General features: G+C 34.6%; 1 protein-coding gene across 1 annotated transcript in view; it reads right to left on the reverse strand.

Annotated features, from left to right (window-relative positions):
* The window catches only part of LOC150106522 (voltage-dependent calcium channel subunit alpha-2/delta-1-like), a 174987-nt gene that overhangs the window by 141137 nt on the left and 16555 nt on the right, over positions 1-17295 (reverse strand). The window contains exon 2 of the mRNA XM_090393425.1: positions 10488-10587. Within this exon, the coding sequence (XP_090249551.1) occupies positions 10488-10587 (100 nt within the window). The remainder of the gene's footprint in view (positions 1-10487; positions 10588-17295) is intronic.

Raw genomic sequence — 17295 nt, forward strand, 5'->3', positions numbered from 1 at the left:
TTCTTCACACAGAATAATTGCCATTTTTGATTCATGCTTTGTATCATTATATAAATTATTCATTCTATATACCCCTTTCACAATCAGTTTCTATACTAAAGCTCAAGTATCTCTTAATTGTTTTCCAATTCTTGTTGAATCCTGAATAAACCAAATTTTTAAAAAAATTTTCCATTTAAGATTCAACACTCTCACTAAACAACACTTTCTCCAAACATCTAACTCCAAAACCATTCAAATGCAGTCTGTCAGTCATATACAAGTCCTTTCGTCCATTACACTCACTCCATACATCAATAAACTACACACCATTCCTCCAGTACGTCCGCACGGTTAGCCTAGTGGCTTTGCGCTTCGCAACCATATGCCTGGGGAAGGAGTGTCCTAGGTTCGATTCCCGTCGGAGACGTGAGGAGCTGAAGGATCTTCCTCAGCCATAGCCAAGTTAGCCGGTCTTGGGCGCGGGCAGTAGGGTTTTTTCCGCTAGTTTATCTGGTGTTTTTCATCCCGCAAGCAGGCAAACTGGCCCCGTGAACACACAGGGATACAGCCAAGAATACTGTGAAGCATAGGAGTGACCATTCTATCCTCGTATTTCGGTTACGAAATCCAAGCAAACTTGGAAGGTTGTGGGCCTTAAAGGCCTGTTAAAACTTTGGGATAGATAGATTCCTCCAGTACAATCTTCTCATTGGCAATCATGGCTCTTCTTCTCAGTTCTGTCCTATCATACCAAGGCAGCAAATTCACAATCTTTACTTTCTTGTCCTTCATTTTCACTTCCACTAACAACTCTTTCATTTCTTTTCTCAAATCATATTTCTCACCTTTCAAATCATTTGTGCCAGCCAACATAATCAACTCGTTTGCTATATTCTTCTGCATACTAACATCCTTTATCTTCACACCTGAAAACATGCTTTCATTTCTTTCTCATTAAGTAAAATTTGTATTTGTTGTAAATTATATGTATATGTAATGCAATGTATAATAAATAGTTTTCTTCTATTTTGGTTTCTCTTGACTTCTAGTCATTAAATTTCTTCAATTATATATATATATATATATATATATATTAATATTTATATATACCAACTATAACCGAAACTAAAATAACAATTAAATTTATTCAAAATGCAACATGTTTCATCGGAGTGTCCGACTTCTTCAGGCGTGGGAACATAGAAACATTGTATCACTATAAAACGACTATTATAAAATTCAGTTAGCTTTGAATTGCAGCTACAGTCTGTGTTGAAGTTCTATTGTTAAGTAGCTGTGTGTGTGTGTCTGATTTCATGCACGCAGCTACTTAACAACAGACCTTCAACACGGACTGTAGCTACAATTCAAAGCCAACTGAATTTTATAATAGTCGTTTTATAGTGATACGATCGATGTTTCTTATAGTGTTTAATTGCTTTCTATGTTCCCATGTCTGAAGAAGTCAGACAATCCGATGAAACGTTGCATTTTGAATAAATTTAATTGTTATTCTAGTCTCAGTTATAGTCAGTATATATAAATATGAACATATCCAAGTACCGAGTTAATACTACAAATTACTATATATATATATATATATAAACAGTTCTTTATCTCCAAAATTAGCTAAAATTCTGAAGAAATATAATATCAAGATGTTCTTCACAACAACCTTACCTAAACTTTGTTCCATCTTAAGTCGTCCTAAAACTAAATGCAATAATCTTAAATATCCTGGTGTTTATAAGATTCTTTGTGACTGTGATAAGCCATACTTCGGACAAACGGAGAAATCTATCGAACTTGATTTAAAGGAACACCAGAGAGACATTACCTACAACAGAACTCGAGCCAGTGCCTTGTCCAGTCATGTGTTATTTTCAGTGAACTCAAATGATGCAGGTTTTCCACATTAGATACTCTGGGATGAAACTGTTAACACACACCGATGTTGTGAAAAGTTGGAAAGAAGAATTTTATAGTCTAAAGAGATAAATTCCATTCATATAAATAATAACCTAAGCTACAGCCTACCAGACTCTCACAACTCCACCATTCAATATTGGCACTCTCAAGACCTTATACGCGGGCAAGTGCATAATGATACAGTTAGAGTTCATTCTTCTATTTAAACTCTAGCCTTTATTCTCTTTAGTGTTAGATACGTTACTCTGTGTTTTAAAAAACCAATTCCTTTAGATGGGTTACTGGTATTTATATGTTTATCTCACACCTGATGAAGTCTAGTTTTAGACGAAACTAGTAGTGTAATTAAAGTTTTTTATTTAAACCTCGGTTCTAGTCATTAAAAAATTTTTACATATACATATATATATATGATTATCAACTATGTTGACTCGGTATGTAGACATGTTCATGTTATTTATTGACTGAATTCCGAGAATTAGAAAAAACAAATTAATTTAATTTAACACACAACATGTTTCGTTAGAATGCCGACCTCTTCAGGCGTGAGAACATTAAAAACAAACATAAAAACACCATAAAGAAACATTGTACCACTACAATAACAGACTATGAACTGGAATTAAGTTTCAACTGAAGCTACAGTCCGGGCTAAAGTTCTATTGTTAGGCATATGTGAGCGTGTGATTTCACGAGTACGCCAGTATCTGATAGCAGAGCAATGCGAGTCTGCCAAACTATAACTAAGGTTACTATTTATGTGAGAAGAGTCTAGGATAATTTCATTGGATTCAACTATGCAGTATTCTACTTCATTGTGGCATATATGAATGTTTGATGTTATATTCCAGTCTATTTCATGTTGGCGGCTTCATTATTTGTGTTCACTGAGGACAGGACATGGCTTGGGAGGACACTTGCTCTGGTTCTATATAGGAGTTGAATATGTTTTTTAATTTTGTAGGTGGTTTAAAGGTGGCATTGAGATTATGATGGTGTAGGATTCTGTTGATTTTTTCTGATAACCCTTTAATGTATAGAATGGCTATGGTTTTACTGTAATCTAAATTCTTTTTTAATGAAGTTTTATGAAGGACTTTATGATGAGTCCATCAGGTCATGCATTTCCTCATCAGCAATAAATGACCAACTAGGTCTGTAATAAGACTCCCACCATGTATCTAATCTTGTTAGTTTTTACCTTACATCACAGATTTTCAAACTCACTTCTGCACAGGAAATATTTACTAATATTGCAATTATAGCTTTCATAGAACAAACAACCCTATCTTTACTCTACATGAGGAAATTAATGTTTTAAATCCTGAAATGTGGAATTCCCTATATCACATCTATGAAGTTGCAGCAAAAAAAATAATTCACGAAAGTTAAAAGCAGGCACCTAAAGAAATATGAAATCCTACAACAGAAGCAAGATACGTTCCAACTGCAACTTCGAAAAGACTGCGTGGTCATAAATGTATCATCGCAAGTGCTCAGTGAAGAAGCCAAAAAGGCTCTCAGTCTGGGACATAACTTTGCCATTACACCCAAACAAATTCCAGAATTAGAAATCATGATAAAGACAGAACGGGGGTAGAACAAGTCTAAACCACCAAAAAGATATCCCACATAATGAAATAGCTGCACTGCATTAAAAACATTGAATAAGAATAAAAATATTGTTATTACAAAAGCTGATAAGGGAAATGAAACAGTTATCATGGATCATGAGATTATAATAAAAAAAAATGCAAGACCTACGTGATGGTTCTATATATCAAATTATAGATTGAGATCCCACTATATCTCAAAGTAAAAAAGTCTGCAAATTATTGGAAAAAAGTGACTTCCTGGCCAAAAGAAATCATCAAAAAAATTAAAATCATTTATGAATTACCAAAAATCCGAAAATCTAATAACCCCCTCCTATGTCCTATAGTCGATAGTAAAGATAGTCCCATGTATAAACTTACCCAACAGTTAGCCAAGTCTCTTGTCCCCCTTACTGGCAACTCCTCTACTTTTGTAAAAAATTCAGTCCATTTCAAATCACTAGTTAAAAATCATATCCTTAAAAATTCAGACATAATGGTTAGTTTTGATGTCTTCTTTATTTACCAATATACCACTTAATAGACACTCTTGATTTGACCAAGTCTAAATTTCCACCTGATATCTTGTGAATTATTCATTTTTGCAATGCATGCAGGTTACTTTACATGGGGAGGAAAAATCTACAAACATATTAATGGTACTGCTATGAGTTCCCCCTCCCTTTAGCAAACTTTTACATGGAACACATTGAATGTGTTCCATGTAAAAGTTTACTTACAAGCTACTTACAAGGGACTAGTGTGGTTATGTTATGTTGATGATGTGTTTTGCCATTTGGCCCAATGGACAAGACACTTTGGATGTGTTTCTCACCTACCTAAACAGACAATACCCCAAAATCCACTTCACAGTAGAAAAATAATCTAATAACTGTTTACCATCTCTTGACACATTAGTCATCAGCCTTTCAGATAGATTACTATCTTTTCCAATTTCAGAAAGCCAACACACACACACACACACACACACACACACACACACACACACACACACACACACACTACAATCACATCATCATCATCCAGACCAACAGTATGGTATTTTAAAAACACTTACACAACAGAGCCAGAGCTATATGTTCTAACAATACAGCTCTGACCACAGAACTCAAATATCTGCACCATACTTTCTTGGTCAATGGCTACAATTCCTACAAAATACATAAAATACTACATAGCCTCATTACCTCTCCCTCCTCTAATATACAGGAACACGACATTACTATTTCTATTCCTATTATCCAAGGTACATCAGAAAATATAACCAAAATACTAATGAAACATGGGCTTCACATCACATTCAAACCCTATGTTAAATTAGCAACTCTGATCCACTCATCTAAGGATAAACTTCATGACTTATTTTTCTTTTCTTTTAGTGTTACACAGTGATCAGCATTCATTTTAGAAATTATGGACTTTACAACCAAGTTATAAATAACTCTTTTAATATCCCGATGTGTTTCGATCTTAATATTAAGATCATCATCTGGAGCATATACAAATATATAGGACAAGCTAAGTTACATTACATACAGTAAGCTAGAGAACTTGGGGAATGAGTGTAGTGCAGAAATAGTTTTTTGACGTATCTTTGGGCCATGTGGTAATTGACTTATTGACAATTATATATAAGTTATATATATAATTGACAACCCAACCAACAGAATAAAGAAGAAAACAGAGAAACTACTTAAGTCAAATACCACATGGCCCGAAGACACGGTCAAAAAACTATTTCTGCACTACACTCGTTCCCCAAGTTCTCTAGCTTACTGTATGTAATGTAACTTAGCTTGTCCTGTATATTTGTATATGCTCCAGATGATGATCTTAATATTAATGGTTTTAGTTCCCACATTACGCTCGTTCCCCAAGAATTTACGGGCTACCGAAAATTCATAAAGAAAACACACCACTCCAGCCTATAGTTGATGGGATCGATGGCCCAAATTTTCACTTAGCCAAAAAATTAGTGGCAACACTCAAGGAGTTGGTAGGTCATTTCCCCTCCTATATCAAAAACACACAACCCTTCATAAACATCATCCAAGACATTACATTAGAAAAAGATGATTTATTAGTCAGTTTTGATGTCTCTGCCCTCTTTACAAATGTCCCAAGCAATGACATAATCCTTCTTTTACAGAACAAATTCCCTCCAGATATCACGGCGCTCTTTGCACATGTATTGCGTTCGGGTTATTTTGTATGGCAAAACACTTCCTACCTACAAAAAGAAGGCACAGCCGTGGATGGACTCGCCATTATCCCCCGCCCCCTTTGTTAACTTTTATATGGAACATTTTGAGCAACTTGCTTTAGGTTCCTCTCCTTTAAAATCCAAAATCTGGCTTAGATATGTTGACGATATTTTCACGATCTGGTCCCATGGCTGCCAGACCACCTAAACAAACAACACAAATGCATACAGTTCACAATTGAGACTGAAAAACGGAACACACTCCCGCTTCTAGATACACTTGTCACACGTCTTCCTTCGGGCAATCATTCCTTCACTGTTTACCGAAAACCGACACATATACACATAAACTCCTACCACCACCACCCAACATAAATTCTCTAAAAAAGAGCACTGAAGATCTGCTCCAGTGAACAGGCACTGAATTTAAAGTTATCAGCAATACTTTTCAAAAAAATGGATCCAGCCAAAACACTATTAACAAAATTCTCTACAAGACCTCAATAAAAAACAAAGACAAACCAGACTACAATAAAACTATAACCATTCCTTACATTAAAGGAACATCAGATAAAATAAACAGAATACTACAAAAATACAACCCCAAAGCCACCTTTAAACTTCCTGCAAAATTAAAAAGCTTACTCAACTCATCCAAAGACACAATCCATCCACTGGCCCGCCCTGGAGTATGCCATATTTATTGCACTTGTAACATACCATATATAGGAGAAACAGGACACACAATTCCTATTAGAAAACAGAACATAAATGACACATCAAATATAATAATTATGGTGAAACTGGCTTTTCGAATCATGCCCTTAACACCTTACACTGAATTGACTGGAAAAGCACTAGTTGTCCAGATCACACCAAAACATGGTATGAAGGCAAATTTAAGGAAGCCTGTAAGATTATTACCAACCACTCCAATCTGAACAATAATGATGGTCTAAAAATTCCAAACATATGGAAGGCATATATTTTAACCATGGAACCTTCCTCTTTTCATCCAGGCACGTATTATTTTTGGTAGCCTCGAGGAATGTGTATTTTTGCCACCAATATACTCCAGTGAACCGTGTATAGTTTTTGTAAGTTGGGGGAATTCCTCTAAGAATTCCCACAACTTATTATTTTAAAGGTAACGAATTATTTTAAAGGTGTGCGACTAGAACTGCAGTGAAGTTTTCCCAGTCAGCTTTTTTGGAAATTCCATCTTGGTCTAAGAAATGATGTTATCACTGGAATTTGGGCTCCTAATTCCATAAAGATGGGACGGTGCTGGCTATTTGGAAAAACCTCAAGAATATGTCTGAAAGTCTGTAGAGGCTGATTTTCACTATCAGTGGAGACGAATGTCAAATCTGGGTTATATTCCTTATTCCAGGCTCTTGATTTAAAGGTGCCTTTTTCCTTGGCATCAAAAACCAAGTGAAGACGGTGTTGATCTGCCCATTCTGCTAATATTTCCCCATTTTGATCATTCCGATTGTATTTCCAAGAAGTATGATGACTGTTGAAGTCCCCAGAGTACACCATTGGGTGAGAATATGTCTGGCGGGAGTATATCAATTCATTGTTTCTGTAGCTTACGGTTTGTAATGTAACTTAGCTTGTCCTGTATATTTGTATATGCTCCAGATGATGATCTTAATATGAAGATCGAAATGGCAGGATATTAAAAGAGTTATTTATAACACAGTTCTAAAGTCCATAATTTCTAAAATGAATGCTAATGACCATGTAACACTAAAAGAAAAGAAAAATAGGTCATGAAGCTTATCCTTAGATGAGTGGATCAGAGTTGCTAATTTAACATAGGGTTTGAATGTGATGTGAAGCCCATGTTTCATTAGTATTTTGGTTATATTTTCTGATGTACCTTGGATAATAGGAATAGAAATAGTAATGTCGTGTTCCTCTGTATTAGAGGAGGGAGAGGTAATGATAATGCACAACACCAAATGCACTATTTTATAAAAGGTTGTTTTATTTATATAATAGTGCATTTGGTGTTGTTAATACCATTAAAAATAAGTCACGAATAACCATCGACAGCTAAGCTTATCTGTTAGAGTAAGGATAAATTTCACCATCTAGCACACCCTGGAGTGTATGAAGTCCCTTGTAAGTGTGACTTGGCCTACTATGTGCAAACAAGATCTGTTAACATCTGACTGGAAGAACATAAAAAATACATTCACTACCATTATTATGGCAGGTCAGAACTGACAGACTACATTGCGACACCTCCCTTCACACAGGATTAGATGGAAAAAAAACAAATGTGCTAGTTAGAAGTCATTACATATCTGAAAGATTATTTTTTGAGTTAGCCATGGCTACGAAGAATTCTCCTAACCAGAACAAATATAGTTGCATTAATTTGGAAGACTGTTATCTTAAGAACAACTCCCCACATAGGCGTAATTTTTTTATTTTTTTATTTTACAACATTAGAGAGCACCAAAATAGGACTTTAGATCTTTTGTCCGGTACAACTGTATGGTTTCATTTGCTTACTGTTGCGTATGCTTGCTGTGTTGTGTTCTGATGAGGCTCATTTGAAATTCAGCAAAATATAAGCAAGTTAATAAAATATCTTTTTATAAAATAGTTCATTTGGTGTTGTTAATACCATTAAAAATAAGTCATGAATAACCAGCAACACCTATGCTTATCTGTTAGAATCATAGCTTTCTATCCCAAATGAACTCAAATCATCAAATATCATCAGTATCCGATATATTACCAGTAAATATATCTGCCTCTAAGAGGTCTTACTAGCCAATGCCTACAATTTGAGCCAACATATTCACAAAAGCAACAAACCCTGTGCCTTTGTTCAATATACTTCTGGCATCTGTGTAAAGATATAATAAGTTATCTCTCCAGTCTTTTTTTGTATACTCATGTCTGTAGTCTGCATGACCCAGATGGCCAACTTGTAGATCTCTGTATGTATCTTATGCAGATGTCCTTAAACAAAAGTCTAAACAGGATGAGCACACAGTTATGCTTTCATGATAATTGTATACTTGGCAATTTGCCAGATATGAGCAGACTGTATATGGGGGGGCTGTGATATTGCAGAAGAGGAAAGTCACTAGTAGTGTGTCCTGGGGAAGGGGGTCTGTTTGGGGCCACTGTTGTTTAATTTGTATGCAAATGACATTGGAAAGGACATAAATAGTGATACACAGTTGTTTGCAGATGGTGAAAAGTTGGAGAGAGTTATCAGAAGTAGAGATGTAGCTTTGCAAGAGGACCTAAATAGACTGTCTGCACAGGTGAGTATGTGGGAATGTCAGTTTAATGTAGCAAAGTGTAAAGTTTCAAAATCTGAAAAGCAAAGATCTAGAGTATAGGATTGGTAGGGATATTTTATAGGAGGTGGAGGAGATGAAAGATTATTGCCGTGATGGTGGACAGGGACTTGAAATTTTGTGGATATTTTGCTAAAATTGTGAGGACAACACAGCAGATTATGGGGATGATGTAGAGTACACTGACTTGTAGAAGTAAAGATGTTTTGATTCCATTGTAAAAGATGTTGATCAGGCCACATAGGGATTACCATGCACAGATTTGGTCATGTGATTTTCAAAAGGATGATGAGATGTTGGAGAGGGTTCAGACACAATTGACCTAAGTTGGCTTCTGATCTCTGGGATGTGGAATATGAGGACAGATTGAGAGAATGCAAACTACAGAAACTAGTGGATAGAAGCAATAGGGGAGACATGATCAAGATGTATAAGTTGGTAAGGGTTAATTACCAGATTAACATGGATGGGATCTTTCATAGAATGTCTGGAGTCAGGGAGAACAAGAGGCAATCCCTCAAAGCTGTATAAGGAGGGTGGATGTGAGCTAGGAAATGAGAAGTAGATTTATTTCATGGAGAGTGGTGGTGATTGGAATGCATTGCCTAAGAGTGTGGTGAGTGCAGAGACAGTGAAGCATTTAAGCCAAGGTATAGTGAAAATGGGATCTCCTGCAATGAGTCTCTTGACTCCATGGAGGTCTGTTGATAATAACAATAATAACATCTTAGTTATGCTTATGCATTAATTCTCATTATTCTTCCCATCATTATCTTGTTTTACTCCCTCTCCAGATTAAGCCTCATACCAATAAATAATTTCTTGAGACTAATGATACTTAATGCATTCAAGTATAAGCTGATTCTCTTATATAAATATTCATTCCTCTCTCAAAATCACTCCACACATTCAAAAATCCGCAGTTATTTCTTCCACACAGTCTGCACATTAAAGTATCATCATGTATTCACAACTTTTTTTTAATGTCCATTTCTTGATTCCTACTAGTTATTCAATGCATTTAGTTATTCACATTTGATTTCACTTGATGCCATATGGTCATTCCCATACCTCATAAAGTTTTGGGAGTGAAGCCTTCTGCTAGAAGTGGTAAGATTGCAGATTCCCTTTCCACATAATGACTGTTGTAAGCACATTATATTACACTGAACAGGTCAACCTCAATCCCTCTTCTGCTTCTAGAACATAAGATGTTCTACAAGCAAGAGATGGAGTACTACAGTTATTTCTTCTAGTATAATAGCAGTATTTGAAAAGAAGCAATTTTTAAATTTGATTATGCTAACCAACCTCAACTGCCACTGTAAACAGAAGGTAGAGACCAAAATTACAGTGAAAGAATTTTAATTAAAAAATCATGTCAATTAAGAAAAAATAAATAAAAATGGCAAAGAATTTACATACCCAGGCCACATTCACATAGTCATTCTCTCCTAGTGTGGTTAATAAAGTTTTAACAGCAATTTTCATAAGCTGCATAGTTTGTCCATGCATACTTCCACTCCTTAAAAATAAATTGAATATATATGATTACATTATATTCTTTGAATTTAATTTATTTACTTTAGGGATGTGATTAAAATAAATAAATGAATTTATTTCATATATAAATTTATTTTATAAATTTTATATAAAATTTATTTTATAAATAAATAAAATAAATTTATTTATTTTAATCTAGATGGAATACTACATACATGTGATTACACTGGAATACATGTAATTAAAATAAATAAATAAATTTATTTATTTTAATCACATTTATTTATTTATAATTTTACAACCACAGATGTCATAAATATAACAATAAAGACCTACATTAGATAAAATATGATAATTACAAAACATTGATTTTAATAATATACTGCATTGCTAATGTGAGAAACAGAGAACTTGTCTTTTTGCTGGAAATGTTGTCTTTGTCTTTTTTATTGTCTTTTTTATTGACTCCAACTCATGAGGGTTGCAAATCTGCAGTGCATTAATAGTGTGGGAGGCTAAAGATTTTTTTTCCCTCAATTTTTATATATTTTTTATATTTTGATTTATTTATTACATCATCTAGAAACCTTGCTCTAGACCAGGCTTTCCCAAACTGTGTTCCACGGAACACTGGTGTTCTGAGGAAGATGAATAAGTGTTCTACAAGAAGTTCTCTTGGAATATGTCATTTTAGTTTTATAAGCATTCTTCATGAATAAATATTTTATAGTGGAAATATTCTGAGGAAAATAATATTCATGAATATGTCGAAAAGCTCAGACCCAGAACGCCTAATAACATCTGTGTAGTAAATGTTAGTGACCAAGCTGTGTATTTTTAAAAGTGGAAGTATTCATGAATTATCGTTAATTTTCACACACCGAAATCTTTCAACATTTGGGAAAGGGAATACCGCTGTTTATGACCAGTCATAAAAATTGCCTGCAAGCAGATTATAACAATGGTCAGCGTATCCTCTGTTCTCAAAACTGAAGGAAATGATATCTGTGTAGCAAATGTCAGTGACCAAGTGGCATATTTTTAAACATGGAAATATTCATGAATTATCATTAATTTTCACACATCAAAATCTTTCAACAATCGGAAAAGAGAATACCTCTGTTTATGACTGATCATAAAAATTGCCTGCAAGCCGATTACAACAATGGGAGGTGTATCCTCTGTTCTCAAAACTGAAAGAAATAACATCTGTGTTACAAATGTCAGTGACCAAATCAGCAAGGAAGTATAAAGAAAATTTTTTCACTAAAACTGAAGATCAAGGTAGACTGTATCCGGTTCTCAAATCTAGTAATACTGAATACTTTCTTTGCAAGTTCGTATCGGTTTCGTATTTGAAACCGTAGTGCCATGATTTTTTAAAAGCAATAGGCCTGCAGATTTAAATTTTAATATGAATAAGAGACAAGGGACTTTATTTAATTTTGATAGTAAGAAATCTCTTATTAAAGGTGTTTGTGATGCAAAAGATAGTGAGTCATCCACCACCAGCCTACAAAGCGATCTCCAGGATGTACAAAAGGAGTGGAAAACTACCAGCACATAGGAGAAAAAGTCTGCATTCACTCATAAGTACTTATAATAATATTATAAATTTTTGGTGATCAAAATGGGATATGTCGATGAAAATCAGCACAAATTAATTTAATGATGTTTATGCTTAATTGATGATTAATTAATAATTAATAATAAATGTCAATTATTAATTATTAATAAAAAATCGGCTCAATTATTAATTAATAATAAAAAATTGGCTCGATTACACTGGCCAACAAAAAAAAAATTTTTTTCTGCTGATTATGATCTGACACTTGTTTTTTACTAATTTGGGTGCGCTGATTTCAAATATCAAACCCATTTTTCTCTATCACGTCAGGTTTTTCCTCTGTTGCATTTTCTTTTTGCTAATTTCTAAGTTTTTGATAGTTTTAAGGAGGCAGTACTATTTAGAGGATCAAAAAAATCGATTTTTTAATATTATTTTCTAAAAGAATGTACTTTTAAAAATCTGTTCCTAACTTTTTATCAAGACATTTGAAAAATTCCTAAAGATATAGCCTATTATTCAAAGCGGTGCGTAGATCAGAATCGGAGCGCTCATCACTCTCACTTGTTAGTAAATGAATAAATGCATAAGAACCTGCAATGGCACGTACTGGTGCTTTGAATGTGAGAGAGGCTAATAACCGACCTAATACATTTAGGTGATGAAAAGTAGGTGATGACAACTGCCTAAAACAAATGAATGCTATATGCGTCATAGCAGACAAAGAACGATCGAAATCAGTCAATCGTTAATCGATCGTGAAAGTACGATGAGCGCTTATAAAAAAGCTTTATTGAAAAGTTATAACTTTTCAATAAAGCCTCTGTTTTTTTTTGTCTTGTTAATTGCATGTTAGTCGGCAGTGAAGAAACTACATCGTGTCTACTACTCGAAAATGTGTCAATAGTGTAGATTCCTTCTGCTACATTTGTGGCAGCTTTACTATTCCCAGTCAAAGGACAAATATCACTGATTTCGTTAAGAAAGTGTACTTTGCATACTTTGATGTAAAACTTGCAGATCAGAACAATTCATGGGCTCCAAATAAAGTGTGTAAGTCATGTGTAAAAAATTTACGACAGTGGAGCAAGGGAAAATGCCAGAAATTAGCTTTTGGCATTCCAATGATTTGGCATGAACCGAAAAATCACGTAGATGATTGCTATTTTTGGTTAGTTCAGACTTCTGGTTATAATAAGAAGAATAAGAAAAAAATTGTGTATCCAAATCTCGACTCAGCAATTCGGCCAGTTGCTCATTCCAATGAAATAGCCGTGCCAATTTATAAAGGACTTCCTTTACTTGAGAAAGAGCATGATTGGGATATGCCAGATGTTCTTGAGGAGCAAGACCCGGATGTTGATTTAGACAATGAAAATTTAATTTCTAGTTCTGGACCGCAACGTTTTATTCAAGCAAAATTGAATGACTTAGTAAGAGATTTGGGCCTATCAAAGGAATCATCGGAATTGTTAGCTTCAAGATTAAATGAAAAAATCTTACTGGAGCAAGATACGAAGATAACTTGGGAAAGTAATCTTGTACAATATTTTAAACATGAGTGTGAGTTTGTTTACTGTAACAATGTGTCAGGTTTACTAACTGAAATGAGTGTTGTACAATATCATCCAAATGAGTGGCGTTTATTTATCGACAATTCAAGCAGAAGTCTCAACTGTGTCTTACTACACAATGGGAATGTACAGGGTGTTCGGGATAAATTTGACATATTTATAATTAATTATATTTTTCCGTAAGTTACATGTATTAACACCCACTTCTCTTCATTTAAAAGTTTGGACCCTTCTTCATTCATATACAAGATGTCAGAAAGGATGGATAGCTGGAACCCACCTGAATCATGGAAGAGAATAACTTGTATCATGATGATTCGTGCCCGCCATCAAAATAAGGATATTACGACTGCTGCCCAATGCTCCCTGAATACAGTAAAAACAATCAGGCATGAACTAGAGACTTGCAATGGTGACTACGAGGATGTAGCAAGAAGAAAGATCCCTAGCAGACGATCTGATTGCGTTCGTACAGCAGAATTCCTCGCAAATCTGCAGGAACAGGTGTTGAAGAACCCTGGCATTGGAATTCGGGCTTTGTTCGTGGAGTTGCTAACTGTAGTCAAGCCCTGGATAACAAGGGTAGCCAATGGTAGGCCGTATGTATGGCAGCAGGATTCGGCCCCTTGCCACACCTCTGGGAAAAGTCAAAAATGGTTGTCTGAAAATTTCTACGACTTCACCAGTCCAAATGTTTGGCCTCCAAACTCCCCAGACCTTAACCCCATGGATTATTTTGTATGGGGCGCAGTTGAAAAAGACACCAATCGCACTTCCAGTAATACAAAAGCCCAGTTAATGGATAAAATTAAAACAGTTTTTGCGGCCCTTCCCAGGGAGACTGTAGCATCAGCTTGTTCGAGGTTCCGAAGCAGAATTGAAGCTGTGATCGATGCTAATGGTGGTTATTTTGAGTAAATCTTGTTGATAGTATTGTAATTAACTCTGCCTGTAATGTTTTTTTGTCAATTCATTAAATTTAATAGATACAAAGAAGATTTTCTTTTTCCTTACGAAACTGTCAAATTTATCCCGAACACCCTGTATATGGCTCAATTCCTATTGGCTATTCAGTCCACTTAAAGGAAACATATGAGGACATTAAAAAGGTTCTGAAGTTATTAAAATATACAGACCATAACTGGATCATCTGTGTGGATCTTAAAATGGTGAACTTTCTACTTGGCTTTCAAAGAGGATATACAAAGTTTCCGTGTTTTCTATGCTTCTGGGATAGTCGAGCTAGAAACCATCACTGGAGTCAGAAACATTGACCTCTTAGAATATCCTTAAATGATGGAGAACAGAATGTTAAAATCAAGCTTTAATAGACAGAGAAAAAATCATTTTTCCACCTCTACACATTAAACTAGGTCTTATGAAGCAGCATGTTAAAGCTTTAGATTTACAAGGTGACTGTTTCCAATACATATGTGAAAAATTTCCACGACTTAGTTATGAAAAAATTAAAGCCGGTGTATTTGATGAACTGCAAATTAGAACTTTAATGAGAGACCCAAATTTCATCAACTCCATGAACGAAATTGAGAAAGAGGCCTGGACTTCATTTACGATGGTTGCAAATAATTTTCTTGGAAACAAAAAAGCGTGCAATTACAAAGATCTAGTGGAAACAATGCTTGAAAATTTCCAGAGCCTAGGTTGCAACATGAGCATAAAGCTTCATTTCCTATAGAGCCATCTTGATAGATTTCCCGAGAATTCAGGTGCTGTAAGCGATGAACAAGGCAAAAGATTTCATCAAGACTTAAAAACTATGGAAGAGCGGTACCAAGGAAGATGGGATTCTCACATGATGGCCGGCTACTGTTGGAGTATTCAAAGGGATTGCCAAAACAGAACACACAGCAGAAATTGCTACAAACAAAAATTTATTCCCTGAAACTCATGTGTAAGTAAAATTGTTATTTTTTTATAATTATTCTTGTAATTTTTAATGAATATTGTTAAGTAGTTATATATCTAATTATCGGCCTCTCTCGCATTCAAAGTGCCAGTATGTGCTGTTGCAGGTTTTTACGCATTTATTCGTTTACTAACAAGAGAGAGCAGTGAGCGCTCTGATTCTGATCTGCGCACCGCTTTGAATAATAGGCTATATCTTCAGGAATTTTTTGAATTTCTTGATAAAAAGTTAAGAACAGATTTTTAAAAGTACATACTTTCAGAAAATAATATTAAAAAATCGATTTTTTTGATCCTCTAAATAGTACTGCCTCCTTAAAACTCTCAAAAACTTACAAATTAGCAAAAAGAAAATGCCATAAAGGAAAAACCTGACGTGATAGAGAAAAATGGGTTTGATATTTGAAATCAGCGCACCCAAATTAGTAAAAAACAAGTCTCATATAAAAGTCAGCAAAAATTGTGTTGGACTGTGTTAATAATTAATAATAAAAATCAGCTCAATTAACAATTAATTATTAATTAATACATTACAAAATAACCAAGGTGTTCCATGAAAATTTCCGGATTTGTGAGGTGTTCCATTGTAGGAAAAGTTTGGGAAATGCTGCTCTAGACACTAAACATAGAACTTTTTTCAAGTCACCTCAGTCCTTCAATAAGCAGGACAATGGTCTCGCACTAATTGATGAAATTCATCTCCCACCTAATGACAATCACAAACATCCAAACTCACATTCGATTCAAATCTGCAGCATGTTAGTTGGAAAAGCAGATATGCTAACCACAAAGCCAAACAGAGTGGAACACAAAGTAATTATATTTTTTCTCAACATATCAAGTCTGTTAGAATTGAACACAATGATAATACTAATATTTCAACTGACAACCAATGCATGTTTCATGTCACATGCATCTTAAAAATTCTACTTTTAAATTTAACTTCAACAATTCAAAATAATTATCTTCTTGCATTTACAACAGTAGGTTTGTTTCCTTCCTGTCCTCAAAACTCTTGAATCTTCTGCATACTTTTTCTTAGTCTTCCTCAACTTCTGTGCATGAATTCATGCTTTGTATTCCATTTGTAATTCTGGGAAAACATGAAAATAATTTTCTTATGAGGTAATTCCTCTATATTATTTTCATTTCCATATTTAGTTTGTAATTACTTCTTATATTTAACTTCATATCATCTCTAACATTCCTCACTCCCATTTTGTAATCCAGTTCTTTCATATCCAGTCAGTGGTCTTGAAAACTCATTTCTGTTGTCTCATATCTTTCTCTGAGCTCTTTCTCATTGGATCCATGGTTAACTGTCAAATTTAAAAACTGGTTTTTAATATAGTCCTGAACACTCTCTGGTGTAGGGGGGGAGGGGATTGCTTATCTCATTTATAAATTTTATTTTAACCATTTTGATTTGTTTAGAATTATGGATGACCAACCTAAGCCTAAGTCTAAAACATCAATATATTACATGGTTGCTTACTTACATGGCTCCATAGATATTTCATTTTTTCAGGAAGGGATAAAGAATGGCACCTCAGCTAATTCACCTTTATTTTTAAAACCGTGATAAGAATCCTTGAATTCTAGACAGAATTTGAACTCAGATCTTTCTAACAGGACAAACTGCTAGCCATCCCAACAAAGGCAT

The sequence above is a fragment of the Typopeltis vanoorti genome, chromosome 5 (assembly GCF_054136105.1).
Source record: "Typopeltis vanoorti isolate ZY-2024b chromosome 5, IOZ_Tvanoo_1.0, whole genome shotgun sequence".
NCBI lineage: Eukaryota > Metazoa > Arthropoda > Arachnida > Uropygi > Thelyphonidae > Typopeltis > Typopeltis vanoorti.